Genomic DNA, 14,865 nt, shown 5'->3' on the forward strand with positions numbered 1-14,865 from the left:
TGTTTTTTTAAGTGCCACCTTTGTGTAGGTCACATAGATAACCAAGAGACTTTCAAAATCAATGGCAAAAGGATGTGTATTTAAACTTTTTCTCTCAGTGCTTCTTTTAATCTATGATTTTTTCAAAAATCAATGAATCTTTGTGAATTTTTATTAACATTTCAAGAGTTTTTATGATTTAAAGGAAGATCTTTTGGCATTTGAATCAAACTTTTTAATACTTTTTGTTCAGCATCTTCAGTATCGCTGACAGACACAGCTTCTTACCATATAACATCCCATTCTTCTTCCTTGCACTGATAAAACTCTGATTTTGTTCAGGTATCAGGCAGGGGAGACTGTTCCTTATATAGCTCTAGGGGGTGAATCTTGATTATCCTAAGCTGATCATGCTAATTCTTGTACCAGAGACTGATTTAGGGATGGGTACATGTTGCAGTTATGGTCAATGAGATTTAAAGGCTTTATGGAAAACGTTTCCTTATTTTAAAGAGTCATGAGGAAGGGATGCTGCCTTTCCTCACCCCACCTATCTTGTTTTCTGGACTTCGGATATTGTTGTGAAAGTACATTATGTCTGGGACAACCCTAGCCATGTTGGGATCACAGGAGGGATTAGCAGACACACTGAGGATGGCACGATGGAAAGATGAATGAATCTGGGTTCATGCTAATTTCATCAAACTACTGAATAACCAACTCTCATTCGGCTCTATCTCTGTACTTCTTACTTGTCATATAATAAAATAGTTTATGTTGTTTAAGCCACTTATAGTTGGGTCTCCTATTACTAAAGCTAAGAGCATTCTATGAATAGATAATAACAGTATCTGTGTAAGATTATCTGCACAGACATCTCCAACATTTCCTTCCCACCCTGCACAAGAATGCCCTTCCCTCACTGAGGAGTGGAGCCTATGTCCTCTCTCCTTGAATCTGGGATGGCCTTATGACTAATTTTGATTGACAGAGTGTGGCAGAATTTCTTTGACTTCTCAGCCTAGGTCTTAAGAGGCTTGGTAGTTTTCACTTTCACTGGGGCAGAGGTGGGGGGATGCAGCCACCATAGGAAAACGTTCAGACCCTCCTGCTGGAGACAGAGGGCATGTATGGGACAAGTGAGGTGCTTCAGCCAATAGCTAACACCAGAGCCTCAGACTTGTGAGTGAACCCCCTTGGGTCCTTGAGCTTCAGTCAAGCTGATATGGAGAAGGATAAGCTGCCTCTGCTGAGGCCTGCATGAACTTTTTTTTTTTTAAGTTTATTTATTTTTGAAAGAGAGAGAGAGACAGAGTGTGAGAGAGGGAGGGGCAGGGACAGAGGGAGACACAGAATCTGAAGCAGGCTCCAGGCTGCAGGCTCTGAGCTGTCAGCAGAGAGCCTGATGTGGGGCTCAAACCCACAAACTGTGAAATCATGACCTGAGCTGAAGTTGGACGTTTAACCACCTGAGCCACCCAGGTGCCCCTGCGTGGACTTCTGACCTACAGAATCTTGAGAAGATAAAATGTTGCTTTATGCCACTAAATTTTGGGATATCTTGCTTCTCAGTGAATTCAAAGTCCTTTTTCTTCTGATTTTTTGGGCACCTTTAAGGGACTCAATGGCACATTGCAGAGTTGGTTAGGGCAGGGACCTGTGAAGTAGGGGTGCTTGCCGTTAGGGGTATATAAGATACCCGAGATGGGGAAGAAACTAAGAGGACTTCAAATTATATGCATTCTTGTATTTATTATTTAAAGTATTTATTTTTGGTATTTGTGTAATAACCAAAAACACATGTATATGATTTATAAATTAATATGCATGTATTGTGGGAGTGTTAAAAATATTTTACTGACGGAGATGCATATTCAAATAATCTGGGTGCTATTACCTTAGGGAATCACTACACTGCCGAATGACCTTATTAACTGAAAATCATATGAGTAATTATAATTACTATCATATTTGTGGAGTGATTACTATGTGCCAGGCTTTATACTAAACACTTCACATGCTTCATCACATTTAATTCTTTTACAACCCAGTGAAGTATATACTATCCTTATCCCCATTCTTTGGATAAGAGAGAGTTTCGGAGATGTTACTTGACTTATCCCAGGGTACACAGGTTATAAAAGACACAAACAGGATTCATTGGCATAGCCCTTGGGAGAGAATTTTTGGATTGACTAATAACAGGAATTTGGTTTGCATTAATTAGTAGGATAAAATTTCATTTCAGCAAACACACACACACACCACTGCCCTATTCATGTCTTCTTTCTTTAAGCTTCTCTGGAAGAATTTTTAAAAAATATTGTATTTAATAGCTCTTTGAAGGATAATACCATTAATTAACATTCTATTATTTTTTTTTATAGTTGAGGAATTACTTTCTCACATATTAGCTTATTTTATCCCCAAAACAACACTTGAGATATGTGCAGTATAATTATCCCTGTTTTACATATGAGTAAAACCAAGGTTCAGTGATCTGTTTTGTTCATTCATTCATTCAGCAAATATTTATTAACTATCACCTGTATGGTAGGAACTGGAGATAGAGTGATCAACCAAGCAGATCAACAGTGCCCCTGTCTTCTTAGAGCTTACAGTTTAGGGCAGAGTTTGGCAAACATTTTCTATAAAGGGCCATACAGCAAATATCTTAGAATTTGTGGGCCATATGGTCTCTGTTGCAACTACTCTACTCAGTTCTTATAAGATTTACAAAAACAGGTGCTGAGCCAGAATTGGCCCATGGGCCCTATTTTGCCAACCCCTATTGCAGAGGATAAAAACACAGTACATAAGGGAAAAATGACTGGACACAATATTCAGATAGTAATGACTGCTATGAAGAAAACAGGATGATGTGATAGAATGGTTTGGAATTCTGTAGATAGGGTGGTCAGAGACAATCTCACTGAGAATAAAACATTCAAGCTGAAATCTGACAGGAAGGAGTCAGCTGTGAAGAGGATGTTGGAAAAGCATTTCAGGCAGAAGAAACAGCAGGTACAAAGGCCTTGAAGTGGGGCATGTTTGGGGAATTAAAGGGTGGCCAGAGGGAATCAAGGCAGGGAGAGTAGTGGGAGAGGTGATCTAGGATTAGGCTAAATCCAAGCCATGCAGTATACTCATAACAAGCCACAGTAGGAGGTAGGGAAACGGAGGCAGAGCTACATCTTTTCTTCTGTGCTTAAAAATATTTTATTAGGTGATTCTTAAAAAAATTTTTTTAATGCTTATTATTTGAGAAAGAGACAAAGAGCAAGCAGGGGAGGGCCAGAAAGAGAGGGAGACACAGAATCGGAAGCAGGCGCCAGGATCTGAGCTGCGAGCACAGAGCCTGATGCAAGGCTCAGACTCACAGACTGAGAGATCATGACCTGAGCTGAAGTCAGCCGCCCAACCAACTGAGCCACCCAGGCACCCCATATTAGGTGATTCTTTTATGGGACGGGGTCTGGATTGAGTGATAGTATTGCTGAGTCCTTGAGGCAAGGAGACTCCGAGATACAGTTGTAATTGGTGTTATTGCTGGTACTGCAGTTGAGGCGGGGGAAAATACTCACTGAAATAATTCCTGGAAGCTGAGCCACCCGTTCTGGCTGTGTGGAGACACCAGGAGTTTGGTCTCTAAGTCAGGACACTCTGACATGATGGACTCCACTGCTGGGACCACCTCCTCACTGACCACAACACACTTGGCTTTGGATGCTCGCAGCCGATAGAGAATGTCTTTTGCTGTCAGCTGGGTTGTTCCTGGCATGAAGACCAGCCCTGGGAAGGAGAGAGGGCCCTGAGCTGAGCAGAACTTTTGTCCATCAGGTAAGATTGTAGACTGTTGAAATAGGCTCTGTGCTTGGTAGAGAGGAGTTGTGGATTATAGCCTTTAGATACCCTTGTCTCGGTCCCCAGGGACATCCTACAGGACCTTGGTCACTGGGAGATCATTAGAGCACTGGCTTTAGATTCTGATAGTCCCTGGGTCTAATTCTGTCCTTGCAACTTACTAGCTTTGTGACCTTGAACATGTTACTTGATCTCTCTGTGCCTTCCTTTCCTTATCTGAAAAATGAGGGAAAATAGTAGTAAGTGTCTGGCATATATTAGGCATTATAATGGCATAACATTTTTGTGAAACATTTGCATCATTATTATATAATATTTAAATAGCACTTTACAGCTCATAACATATTTTAATGAACATTATCTTAGTCAGTCCTCTGAACCAGTGGTCTCCAAAGTGAGTTTTGCAGGGTAACCCACTGAGGATGAGAAGAAAAATTAGAATTAAAAAATTTTATTGCGATATTAGAATTCTTTGTTTTAATCTCATTTTTGTATATATTTTATAACATGCATGCTATATTAGTACAGAAGAACAATATAAATATTATATCCAGATGGGAGGATGTGTGTCCCAAATATTTTTATTGATAGTTTGTGCAATCAGAAGAGCCTGGAGACCACTGTTCTAAAAAGCCATGTAGGTCCATGCAGTTGTTGACATTTGATGGAATGTGAGATTGAGTCATAGCCAATGAGGGGCAGAGTCAGCCCTCAAACCTGGGTCTTCTCAGTGGTCTGGAATCATCAAAGTTTGTCTATACTCCTTTGGCACTCCTTTGGCAATGTTTAGTTTATCCCACCTCTTCACTTCATTCTAAACACTGGCCTGAGATGGACCTGATTTTAAAGTAGCAGTTCCTTGTGAGAAGGACATATATAGGAGAATTAGATGAAAAGCAGAGGGAAGGTGGTTTGCACTTTCTAAAGTGAATCAGTGAAGGAAAACAGAGTGTATGTAAAGCATTACAAACAGCCACTGAGCACTTGTTAGGCCTCTGCTATCTCACTTAAAACCAGTCCCAGTGTATAGAGGACAACTAGCCCAAGAGTCACAGAGTCTGTAAGTGGCAACCAGGATTCAAAGATACATTTACTAGACTCACTAGACCTGTACTCTATAGCAGACTACTTATTTCTTGGTGAGTTTCCTGAAGTCAGCTAAATGGGAAGAAGTGGACTTGAATTCCTAGAAAGAGACTTTATTCATTGAATATATTTTAAAAGCTCTCATGTGTCATTCTTCTGTTGAGAAAATGAATGAATATATGACAATAAGGAAGTTAATCAAGGAGATACCTTACAGGACCTCAGATAGTGCACTCCATGTAAAAATATAAGATTATTTATTTTGCAAATACTTGTTCTTAATGGCTCAGAAATTATTAGTACTCTTGGTAGATTTTTGACATGAATGTGTTCAGTGCATAGCATGGGAGTTAAGGAAACGTTCTCTTCTGGTGGATTTCAGAGTTTAGCATTATAGCAAAAGTGAAATATTTTGCCACATTAGGTGCAATACAAGTATCTCAATATTCACTCAGAAGATTTAATAATTCTGAATTAGAATTATGAATTAGAAATAATTCTGAATTAGAAAACAATCCTTAGGTGCTTGCTTAACACTTAATTAACTGAATGTTTTTGATAATTTGGCCTGGGGGTTTGTTTTTAATCTTGGCATTTCACAAATTGCTTAAATTATGTCAAATAATATTAAGTACATTTTTAATCACAAACCACTTTTAATCTCCTTCCAACATACAATTGGTTTCACATTTCCAATTTCCTTTTTATACTAGATACAAAAAGTACTTTATATATTGCTTTTATAAAATTTAAATTGGTAATTAAGAGCATTTTCTAATACCATTGTGAAATCCTTATAATTATCTTTTTAATGACATCCCATCAAGTTTGAGGTGTCATAATTTCAACTAGCAATAAACACTTCTATTAAACTTGATTTAATCATTTCTATGTAGTTGTTTCCAATTTTTTTCTCTTGTTAATGATATTGTAGCAAAGATCTTGTGTTCTCTATGTATTATATCCTTTAATATTCTTACTTTTTAAAAATGTTTATTGATTTATTTGGGGGTGGGGTGTGAGCAGGGAAGAGGGGCAGAGGGAGAGACAGAATCTTAAGCAGGCTCTATACCCAGTGCAGAGCCTGACATGGGGCTTGATCTCACAACCATGAGATCTTGACCTGAGCTCAAATCAATAGTCAGATGTTCAATCAACTGAGCCACCCAGGTGCTCCAGTATTTTTATTTACCTTTAGTTGATTTATAGACATTGTGTCATGCTCTACAGTAGGTATTGGAAACTTTTTCAGTAAAGCACCAGGTAGTAAATATTTTAGGCTTTGTGGACCATCCCATCTCTGTCTCAATTAGCAATTCTGCTGTTGTAGAGCAAAAGAGGTGTAGACAATATGGAGATGAAGGAGCATGGCTGTATGCCGTTACAACTTTAAAGCTTTATTTACCAAAATAGATGGCCAACCTGTAGGCCATGGTTTTTGCCAACCTCTGTCCTAGAGTGGAAAAAAATATTCTAGAATTTTTATTTGGGGTAAAATATAAATTATTTTTATAGAAAATGTGTCATTGAATACATTAATCTTTTTGCCTGGAATGAGGCAGAGGTTTTCCAACTGGGATCCGCAGTCATATTCTTATAAGTCCTTGTATTCTAAAATGCTTTTTCTTCCTTTAGTGTTTTCAAATCTGGGAGAATCCAAATATATTCAAGAAAGTAAATTCAGGACTATCTGGCTAAATACATCATAACCAGCTCTGCGAAAAGGCATTAGTGTCCACATTTGCTTTGATAGAGTTTTTGTTTAAATCCCAATTGCATAGCTTTCTAGCTGTGTACCTTTGGACAAGCTTCTTAAACTCTCTGAACCTCAGTTTCCTCTTTTGCAAAATGGGCATCACAATAATACCCACCTCTTTTTTCTTTTCTTTCTTTCTTTCTTTTTTTTCTTTTAGCAATACCCACCTCTTAAAATAGTTGTTATTATTATTACATCATGGTTCCTCTTCATCTTAACTCTTATTTCTCTGTTCTCTGTAAGCATAGCTTCAGTTGGAACTAACAATTCAGAAAAACCTCAAATGTCAGTCTCTCTCTGTTTCTGCATGATTTAGAAATGTTAAATATTGGCACTGACCTGTTCGCATACAAGCCACGTTTATAAGCCACCACTCTGGGATACGGGGCAGAATCACAGCCACTCGGTCTCCTCTCTTTAGGCCACAGGGCTTGATGAGCACGTTGGCAGCTTTTCGGGACAAGGAGCCCAGTTCTTCAAAGCTCCATTTCACCTCAGCCCCTTTGCCATTCACCCACCATAGGGCTGGGTTGGCTGGTCTCTCTCCTGTCTGGCCATGGGCACATGGGAAAGAGAGAAGGCTTATATGACTGGTCCACCAAATAGATGGGACATCTGCCATTACTTCTTCTCAGCACCTGTGCTGGTGGATTCTGGTAACAGCACCCTAGTTTGTCATTGGAGGACCTACTCCTCTCCTATTGAATATAGCTTAGGTGAGACAACCCATCAGGGTAATTGTCCACCCACCAGTGAGAGACATGTGACCTATGTTGGGTGAATCAGACCTTCTGTCCCTGATTTTGAGTTTTCTGAGAAGAACAAAAAGATAGAATATAGTTGAAACAAAATCTGTGTATGAGCTCTTGGTGCTTCTATATCTCCAGGGAGCTATCCTGGTTCCTGTTCTTGCTGAAGCTGACTGTCCAGCTTGCAAGCCATTTTTGTGAGCACTCCTATGTCCAATAAATTTCTTTCTTGCTTAAAATAGATTCTGTGCCATCCAAATAACCCCAATGGTTGTACTAAGGTTGATTAGGAACAAAGCATCTTTTTCTATCTATCTATCTATCTATCTATCTATCTATCTATCTATCTATCTATTTTTTAGAGAGAGCACACACACGTGTGCCCACATGACTGAGGGGAGTGGCAGCGAGAGGGGGAGAGAAAATCAAGCAGGTTCCACACTCAGCATGGAGCCTGATTTGGGGCTCAATCTCATGACACTGAGATCATGACCTGAGCTGAAATCAAGAGGCAGATACTTAACCAACTGAATCACCCAGGTACCCAACATCTTTTTTTTTTACCCAAAAGACTGAGGGATGGTTTTCAGAGAAAACAAAAAATAGGATAGTGGGCCTTGGGGGAGGCTCATCAACTGATGGATTTTTGAAGGAAACTTCTCCTATGATTCTACAAAATACACTGTCTATACTGAAAAACCTCTTCACTTTGTGAATTACCAAAAAAAAATTACTCCTCTTTTCTTCCCTTTTCTGGAACTCTCTTTTTACCTTCTCTGGTTAGAAAATATTTCAAAATCGGGGCACCTGGGTGGCTCAGTCAGTTAAGTGTCTGACTTCGGCTCAGGTCATGATCTCACACTCCGTGAGTTCAAGCCCCTCGTCGGGCTCTGTGCTGGCAGCTCAGAGCCTGGAGCCTGCTTCAGATTCTGTGTCTCCCTCTCTCTCTGCCCCTCCCCTGTCTCTCTCTGTCTCAAAAATAAATTTAAAAAATTTTTTAAATTTAAAAAAAGTATTTCAAAATTCAATTTCAATTTCACTTCCTCTCTGAAGCCTTTCTCAGCCTCCTCTTCTCTTCTCTGACTTCTCTGTATTCCCACAGCATTGTGCTCAGATGCCAGATGACTATCTTATATTGTATCATAATCCCTACCCTATGGGTGTAAGATTAGGGTCTGACTCATGTACTCTTGGGACTGGTGACCTTGGATAAGGAGCTTAACTTCTATGAGGTTAACTTCCTTATTTGCAATCCCCCAGCATGGTGATGGGGATTTGGTGAAATAATATAGGTCAGTATTTCTTAATCTTTAGTCATTTGAGTATCACTACTTTTGTCAGATCTGTTTATACCTGTGCTATTGTTCTTTGTATTTTTCTTTACATTCACTCCTTTTTACTTGTATACATTTACTTAAGAAGGAAAATGTGTTTGGCTATTATTGGTAAAACCAGTACTGCTTGCTAAAAATAGGTTACTGAAAAATAAATATATTGAAAATAAAATATGCCCTTAAATTTTGTCTAGAGATATTCAACTTCTACCTGCTCTTTCTGTTCAAAAGAGAGTTTAACGAGTGTAAAAGAGCTGTTAAAGATGTAATGGACTTAAAGGAAGACTTTCCCCTTAATTTAATAGGAAAGATTGATTCAATGTTATTTAATATTTTGTATATCTAGTATCTGCATCTTTTGAGGCTCGCAAATGACTATTATTATTAAACCAAAGCTCAAATTACTGTTTTTTCCATAAATCTGTAGCTAGCCTGAACAGATGAACGGACAGCAAAGAGCTGCTGAAGGAAATGAAAGAAAAGAGAAAATGAAGGAAAAGAGGCAGGGCTCTGTGAGTAACTACCATGAGGGGGTCTGAGGAAGATCCAGAGAAAGACAGTATGTGGAGTTGAGGATCAAAGATCCTCCCTGGGGAGAGAGAAGAGCAAGTGGAAAACAAACAAAGGAGACCCAGAGGGATGAAAGAACTGAATTAAGAGTGACAAATGGACCACAGAACAAGGAAATGGAAGGCTGAGACATAGGTGGATACCAAGCATCCAATGGAAGCCTATCATGTCATACCTTTTCTTTTTGGGACCACTGGTCCAGCACATCCCCAGCAAAGTTAAAGTTTTTAGGCAATGATCTCTCACAGCGATTTATGGCTTCAAAGTCAGCAAGAGTCAGAGGTGCCCAAAGCTGGTGATCTTTGTGAAGGTACCGGCCAGTTGGCCTGGCAAGCCAAATGAATCTGAACATCTGATAGCGGAAAAAAATCATGATTTCCAAAGGGCTTTGTCAACTGATATGGATGTGGAAGTTCTGTAGCCTGTGGGGAGAGATGGGTAGGGGGAGCGTTAGTCTCTCTGGTTGCTCTGTGGTGAGACCGGGGAGTGGACTTGTGGCTGTGTGCTCCCCAGGGAGTTGGGGAACACCTGAAAAACACTCATCCTTTTTCAGGGCTGTGGCAGTCAGCCATGGACTAGTCTCCCTACCACTGACCTCTTCTCTTTGTTCTGTCTGTGATCAGGTTATTCTTCAAAACAAAACAAAGCTGACAACTATAGAATTGTCAAGCTTCTATTTTTCGTCCCTGTCTTCTCCCCCAACCAAACAATAGACAAACAGTATTTTGCTGCCTCAATAGACATTCAAGCCCTGCTTCTGTCTGCCTTGTACTCTATTCGAACTGTATTTTGTAACTCCTCTACTTGAATTTCCTCTTCTAGTTAAAGCAGTCCACTTATTTTCATGAATGCCTATTTCTAGCTCTAAGATTTAGTCTGTCATTCACCTTTCCTCTGACTTCCCTACTTTCTTCTCCCCTCAGTCCTTCATTATAATTGGTTAGAAACCTTGATTTAAGTCCTGGCTCAGCAACTTTCTGATAATAGGACTTTGGGTAAATCACTTACCCTTCCTGCACCTCCATTTTCTCATGTGTAAAATGGAGGAGGGGAGGAATATAATACCTCTCTCCTAGGGTTATTATGAGGATTTAATAAGATAATGTGTGTAAAATAACCAGCATGTAAAAAGTACCTTCAAAATGTTAACTAATGCTTTTGTTAAGATTATTTTCATTAGTACTATGGTGGCATTGGTTCATGAAGTAATTTTACTTTATGAATCAGGAGACCTGGACTTTACTCTGAACTCTTTCAGAATTAGCTTTGTGACATTGGTAAAGCCACCTCCCACTGCCATCTGTAATTTAACATTTTTTAATAATACTGTTATTTCTTCCTTTGAATTTCCATCGTATGCATCAATATTCCTCACATGACAGGTTTCTAGCTTATATTATTAATTGTTTTCAATATATGTGCTTTGTCTCTGTAACCTACCTAAATGGTGTGGGTGGAGGCTATGCATTGCATCCTTGGTACTTAACATGACCTACAGAGCCATCTTCAATAACAGAAGCCAATGTTTATTAAGTGCTTGCTGTAGACCAGGCATTTTGCATTCCTGATATCATTCAGCATTCATGACAAGTTTTTGAGGCTGGTGTCATTATTATCTCCATTTTAAAGATGGGGAAACTGAGACCCATGTAGACTTAAGTAGTGTGCCCAAGGTCATCCATCTTATAGTGGCAGAGGCAAAGTTTGGACCTGTTTGATCTGTCCTCAGAGCTTGTGTCCTCAACCTCTTTGCTATTCAGCCTCCCTTGTGCTGCCTTCTTCGATCAAGGTTTCTTGCTGATGAATATTGCCTTTCAGTCCTACTTAGTTGCCTTGTATGGAGTGGAAAAATCTGCAGGTGCTAAGGGTGCCTGAGTCTGCCACATGGTGATAACATAAATAGTAGAACAAAGGGTGTAGGGTGTACCATCCCTTCATTGTTGCCAAGCCTTCTTTGTTGTTCAGAGAGACGTCTGGAGAAGCAAAAGCCCATTTGGTGCAAATGCAATTTACTGTATCCCAGGAAGAGCTAATTATGGCAATACCATTGGCATTAAACTCTCCATTATGTCAAGGAAGACAGATGAGGGATCACCTGGGCAAGTGTGGTGGAAATAACAAGAGTAGAGAAGGGCAGGGAGAGGGAGAGTATTGGGGGCCATGTTTATGATTTAGCATTTTACTGAAAGTGAGACCCCACTTCTCCCCTAAACACACACACACACACACACACACACACACACACACACACACCACATGCTTGCATCCACGCTTGTCTCTCTGCATGCCCTTTGCAAATTGCTTAGCATTTCCAAGTTTCATCACATTTGTGCAATGAGAGTAATGGAAGTACCTTCTTCACTGGCTGGCTGTGGGGTTAAAATGAGCACTCTAGCACAGTGCCTGGTGGGTGGCTAGGACTCAGTAAATGCTTCACATTAAGAGTCAAACTTCAAAATTATTTATGGCAGAAGGCTTTAGCGGTTTGATATCCAAAAAAACAAACAAAAAGACAAAAAACAAAAAACAAAAAACCCAAACTAGAAAAGCTGTTGGATTAGAGCTATCAATATTTTGGTGGCTTATTTTGCCTCTTTTATGCCCTGTCACTGTGCTCCAGGCTCTTGGGGCTGAACTGAGCCCCCATCAGTCTGAAGCATTCTAGCCTTCATTTCCATCATTTTGACCTTTCGTGGTCCTAGTTAATGATGCATTGGAAAGATTCTCAAGACATGAGATACTTGGAACATTCTTGCTTCCTAAGAAGAATAGTGCAGATAATAGAGCAGATAGTTTTAATGCAAATCTCCTTCATCTTCTCCTCCAAATTGAAAAATGATTTTTCATGAATTGTTCTGATTTCCCATACCTCTGTAACCTATCTAGATGGTGTGGGTAGAGGCTATACATTGCAACAACAAATCAAAACTAAATGAAAAACTAGCAATAAATCAAAAACTAAATATCATAAAACAGATTTGATCTGAATATACACTTTAGCATTACCCATGTTATGTGCCTAATCAGTGAAATAGGTCTTGCATATGCAAACATAATACTAATAAAATAGAAATCAAGATATCACAGAGTAGGATTTTTCAGTTAAACTGTAAAATTGTTTTGCCAGTAACATTTCTTCTTTCTATCTCTTTGGTCTGCTTTTGATTTTCTGAGATTTGTATGGATAGGCCTTTAAGGAGACCACGAATCTCCGAGGAGCCGCCATTTTGCATTGAACATAGCCATTTCCTGGCTTTGGATCCTGTGGGAAGTCCATATGATTCCAGGGTCAAATATGAGAATCACTGAGTTTTTTAGGTCAAGACATTATTTATGTAGAAATTAGTACATACACATGTTTAACAAAATATTTCCAGATGATATCTGTAAAAGTGAGAGATTCGAAATAGGTGATTTTTAAAGTCTCAGTGATTTCCAATGTGTTAAGGGAAACTTTAACAGTGGAAAGATGTTTAGGCAATTGGTGTGCACTCAGCACTGTGAAGTATTTTTGTGCACTATCTCGTTTAATTCTCTTAACACCTCTTGGACTCAGGCATTTTGTTTTACATATAAAGTGACCAAGGCACTGAGAAGTAAGTGATTTACCAAAAGCTATTCATCTAGCTAGCAGCATTAGTTCTAGCCTGCATTTCTTGTCTCCAAAGGCAATGCAAGGAAATGCTGTCATAAATATTTGTTATATTTCTATCAATCTTTGTAAAGTAGAAGAGTCAATTTTCCCATCAAAGAGACTTTTATTCAGTGTTGGATCAGCACTTATCCAATTACAGCAAGGCAGTGTGACCTCTCTTACTGCTGTTCTATACATTTAAACACACTTGCACAAGTTCTCATTATTAGAGTCACTTCCATGTTACCACATGCATTATTTCTCTTACCCAAAGATGGTATTATTGTTCCAGAAAGGCCTTCAACTCCTTCATAAGACTCAGCTCTGCATCAGCCAGGAAATTAGTTCCTTCCTTCTTTTCTTTTGGTGGCATCTGTTCCATTGTAGTCCTGAGACTCTGGTGCACAACTGGGAGGATCATAATCCCTTGGGAGGGGAGTTGACGTTTCTCTGGACAACCTGTGGTTAAAGGGACAGCAGCTTATAAGAGACACCTAGGAGGGGAGAGAGGAAATGCAGGAACAACTTCCCTTTATGATTTAATGCTAAGCCCCAGCACATTAGTGGATTATTCTTGTCCATGGAGTTGATAATATCAAGATCCATTGTGCTTAGATGACCTATAATCAGAGCCTCATGGCATGATTTCCAAACAGTCTAGAACATTGGCATGCTTGACTATTGTGATATAGCTGGATGTAGCTTGGCAAACCTGGAAAAGGACAGCTAAAGGAATCATATCTGAAGTCTCACCTCACTACTAGGTGACTGTCCTGACATTATCTCACTTGGAAATAATTTTGAGAGAATGTTACTGACTGGTTTGAATATAAACTTTGCCTGCTTGTACCTTTGTGGATGTCAGTTGCCGGCAACAAGGACTGGGTTTCATGAGGTCTGTGGCTAAAAGTTGCTTGTTGATGACAATGATCAAACAGTGACATTTTTCACCTTCAGAGTTCATTGTTACCCCACATGATATCCAGAAGAGAGTATCTCTCATGGGCTCAGACATCAACAGGGCTCCTTGGTCCTTTAATGAATGAAGGCCAAGGCCGAGCCCAGGGTGGTAGACTGAATAAAGGCACTCCAAAGAATCCATGTCCTAATCCCCAGAAATTGTATGTTACCTAATACAGCAAAAGGGAATTTGCAGGTGTTAAGGATCTTGAGATGGGGTGATTATCCTAGCTTATCTGGGTGGGCGTGATGTAATATAAGAGGCTGATAGCACCTGGCACAGCACCTGGAAAATAGCACTGGTTCAACCAATAATAGTGCTCATTAGGAGGTGGCAATCTCCTCCCTTGCACATTCCATCCCCCTGGGTAGGGGTGTGTGTGTAGAGAGGTTCCTAGAGGAGATGAAACTTGAGTCGGGCTTTGGAGGATGGCAAGACTATGAGTAGGTGGAAAAGAGAGCAGGCAGGCATCTCAGAAAGGGACCACAACATGGAGAAGGCCCAGGTATACCTGGATCTTCCATGGTTTGGCTGATCCACACATTCTTGATTCACCAAGCCAGAAAATTCTTTTCTCCCCTCAAGCAATATAGTTTGGGATTCAGTTACTTACAATCAAAAAAGTTATTGACCAGTATAGTTTTGGTTCCTTCCAGTTTGCGGGCTAGAAACGGAATTAGAAGTCAACCAATCTTCCTATTTCACTTCGGTAGCACCCCCAACTCCTGTGTGCCCCAGAATCTTCACTCCTATAGATCCACTACAACATCACCAGGGTAGCCATCCTAAATACCTCTTCTTTAAAAAACATTTCCTATCTCACACATCACCTTCCTTACCACCACTAGGGTATAATCAACTACTCCCTCTTTAAACTTGTCACATGACATGCAACAGTTTGGTGGCTAACTTCTTTAAATACCTCTTCCCCA

General features: G+C 39.8%; 1 protein-coding gene across 1 annotated transcript in view; it reads right to left on the reverse strand.

Annotated features, from left to right (window-relative positions):
• LOC125154273 (acyl-coenzyme A synthetase ACSM4, mitochondrial) overlaps nt 1-9,711 on the reverse strand; it is a 20,013-nt gene extending 10,302 nt beyond the window's left edge. Inside the window, exons 1-3 of the mRNA XM_047838292.1 lie at nt 9,514-9,711; nt 7,025-7,235; nt 3,564-3,771 (exon numbers count right to left, since the gene is read on the reverse strand). Of these exons, the coding sequence (XP_047694248.1) occupies nt 3,564-3,771; nt 7,025-7,235; nt 9,514-9,711 (617 nt within the window). The remainder of the gene's footprint in view (nt 1-3,563; nt 3,772-7,024; nt 7,236-9,513) is intronic.
• Between the last annotated feature and the right edge of the window lie 5,154 nt (nt 9,712-14,865).

Source organism: Prionailurus viverrinus, chromosome E3, assembly GCF_022837055.1.
Source record: "Prionailurus viverrinus isolate Anna chromosome E3, UM_Priviv_1.0, whole genome shotgun sequence".
In the NCBI taxonomy this organism is placed as follows: domain Eukaryota; kingdom Metazoa; phylum Chordata; class Mammalia; order Carnivora; family Felidae; genus Prionailurus; species Prionailurus viverrinus.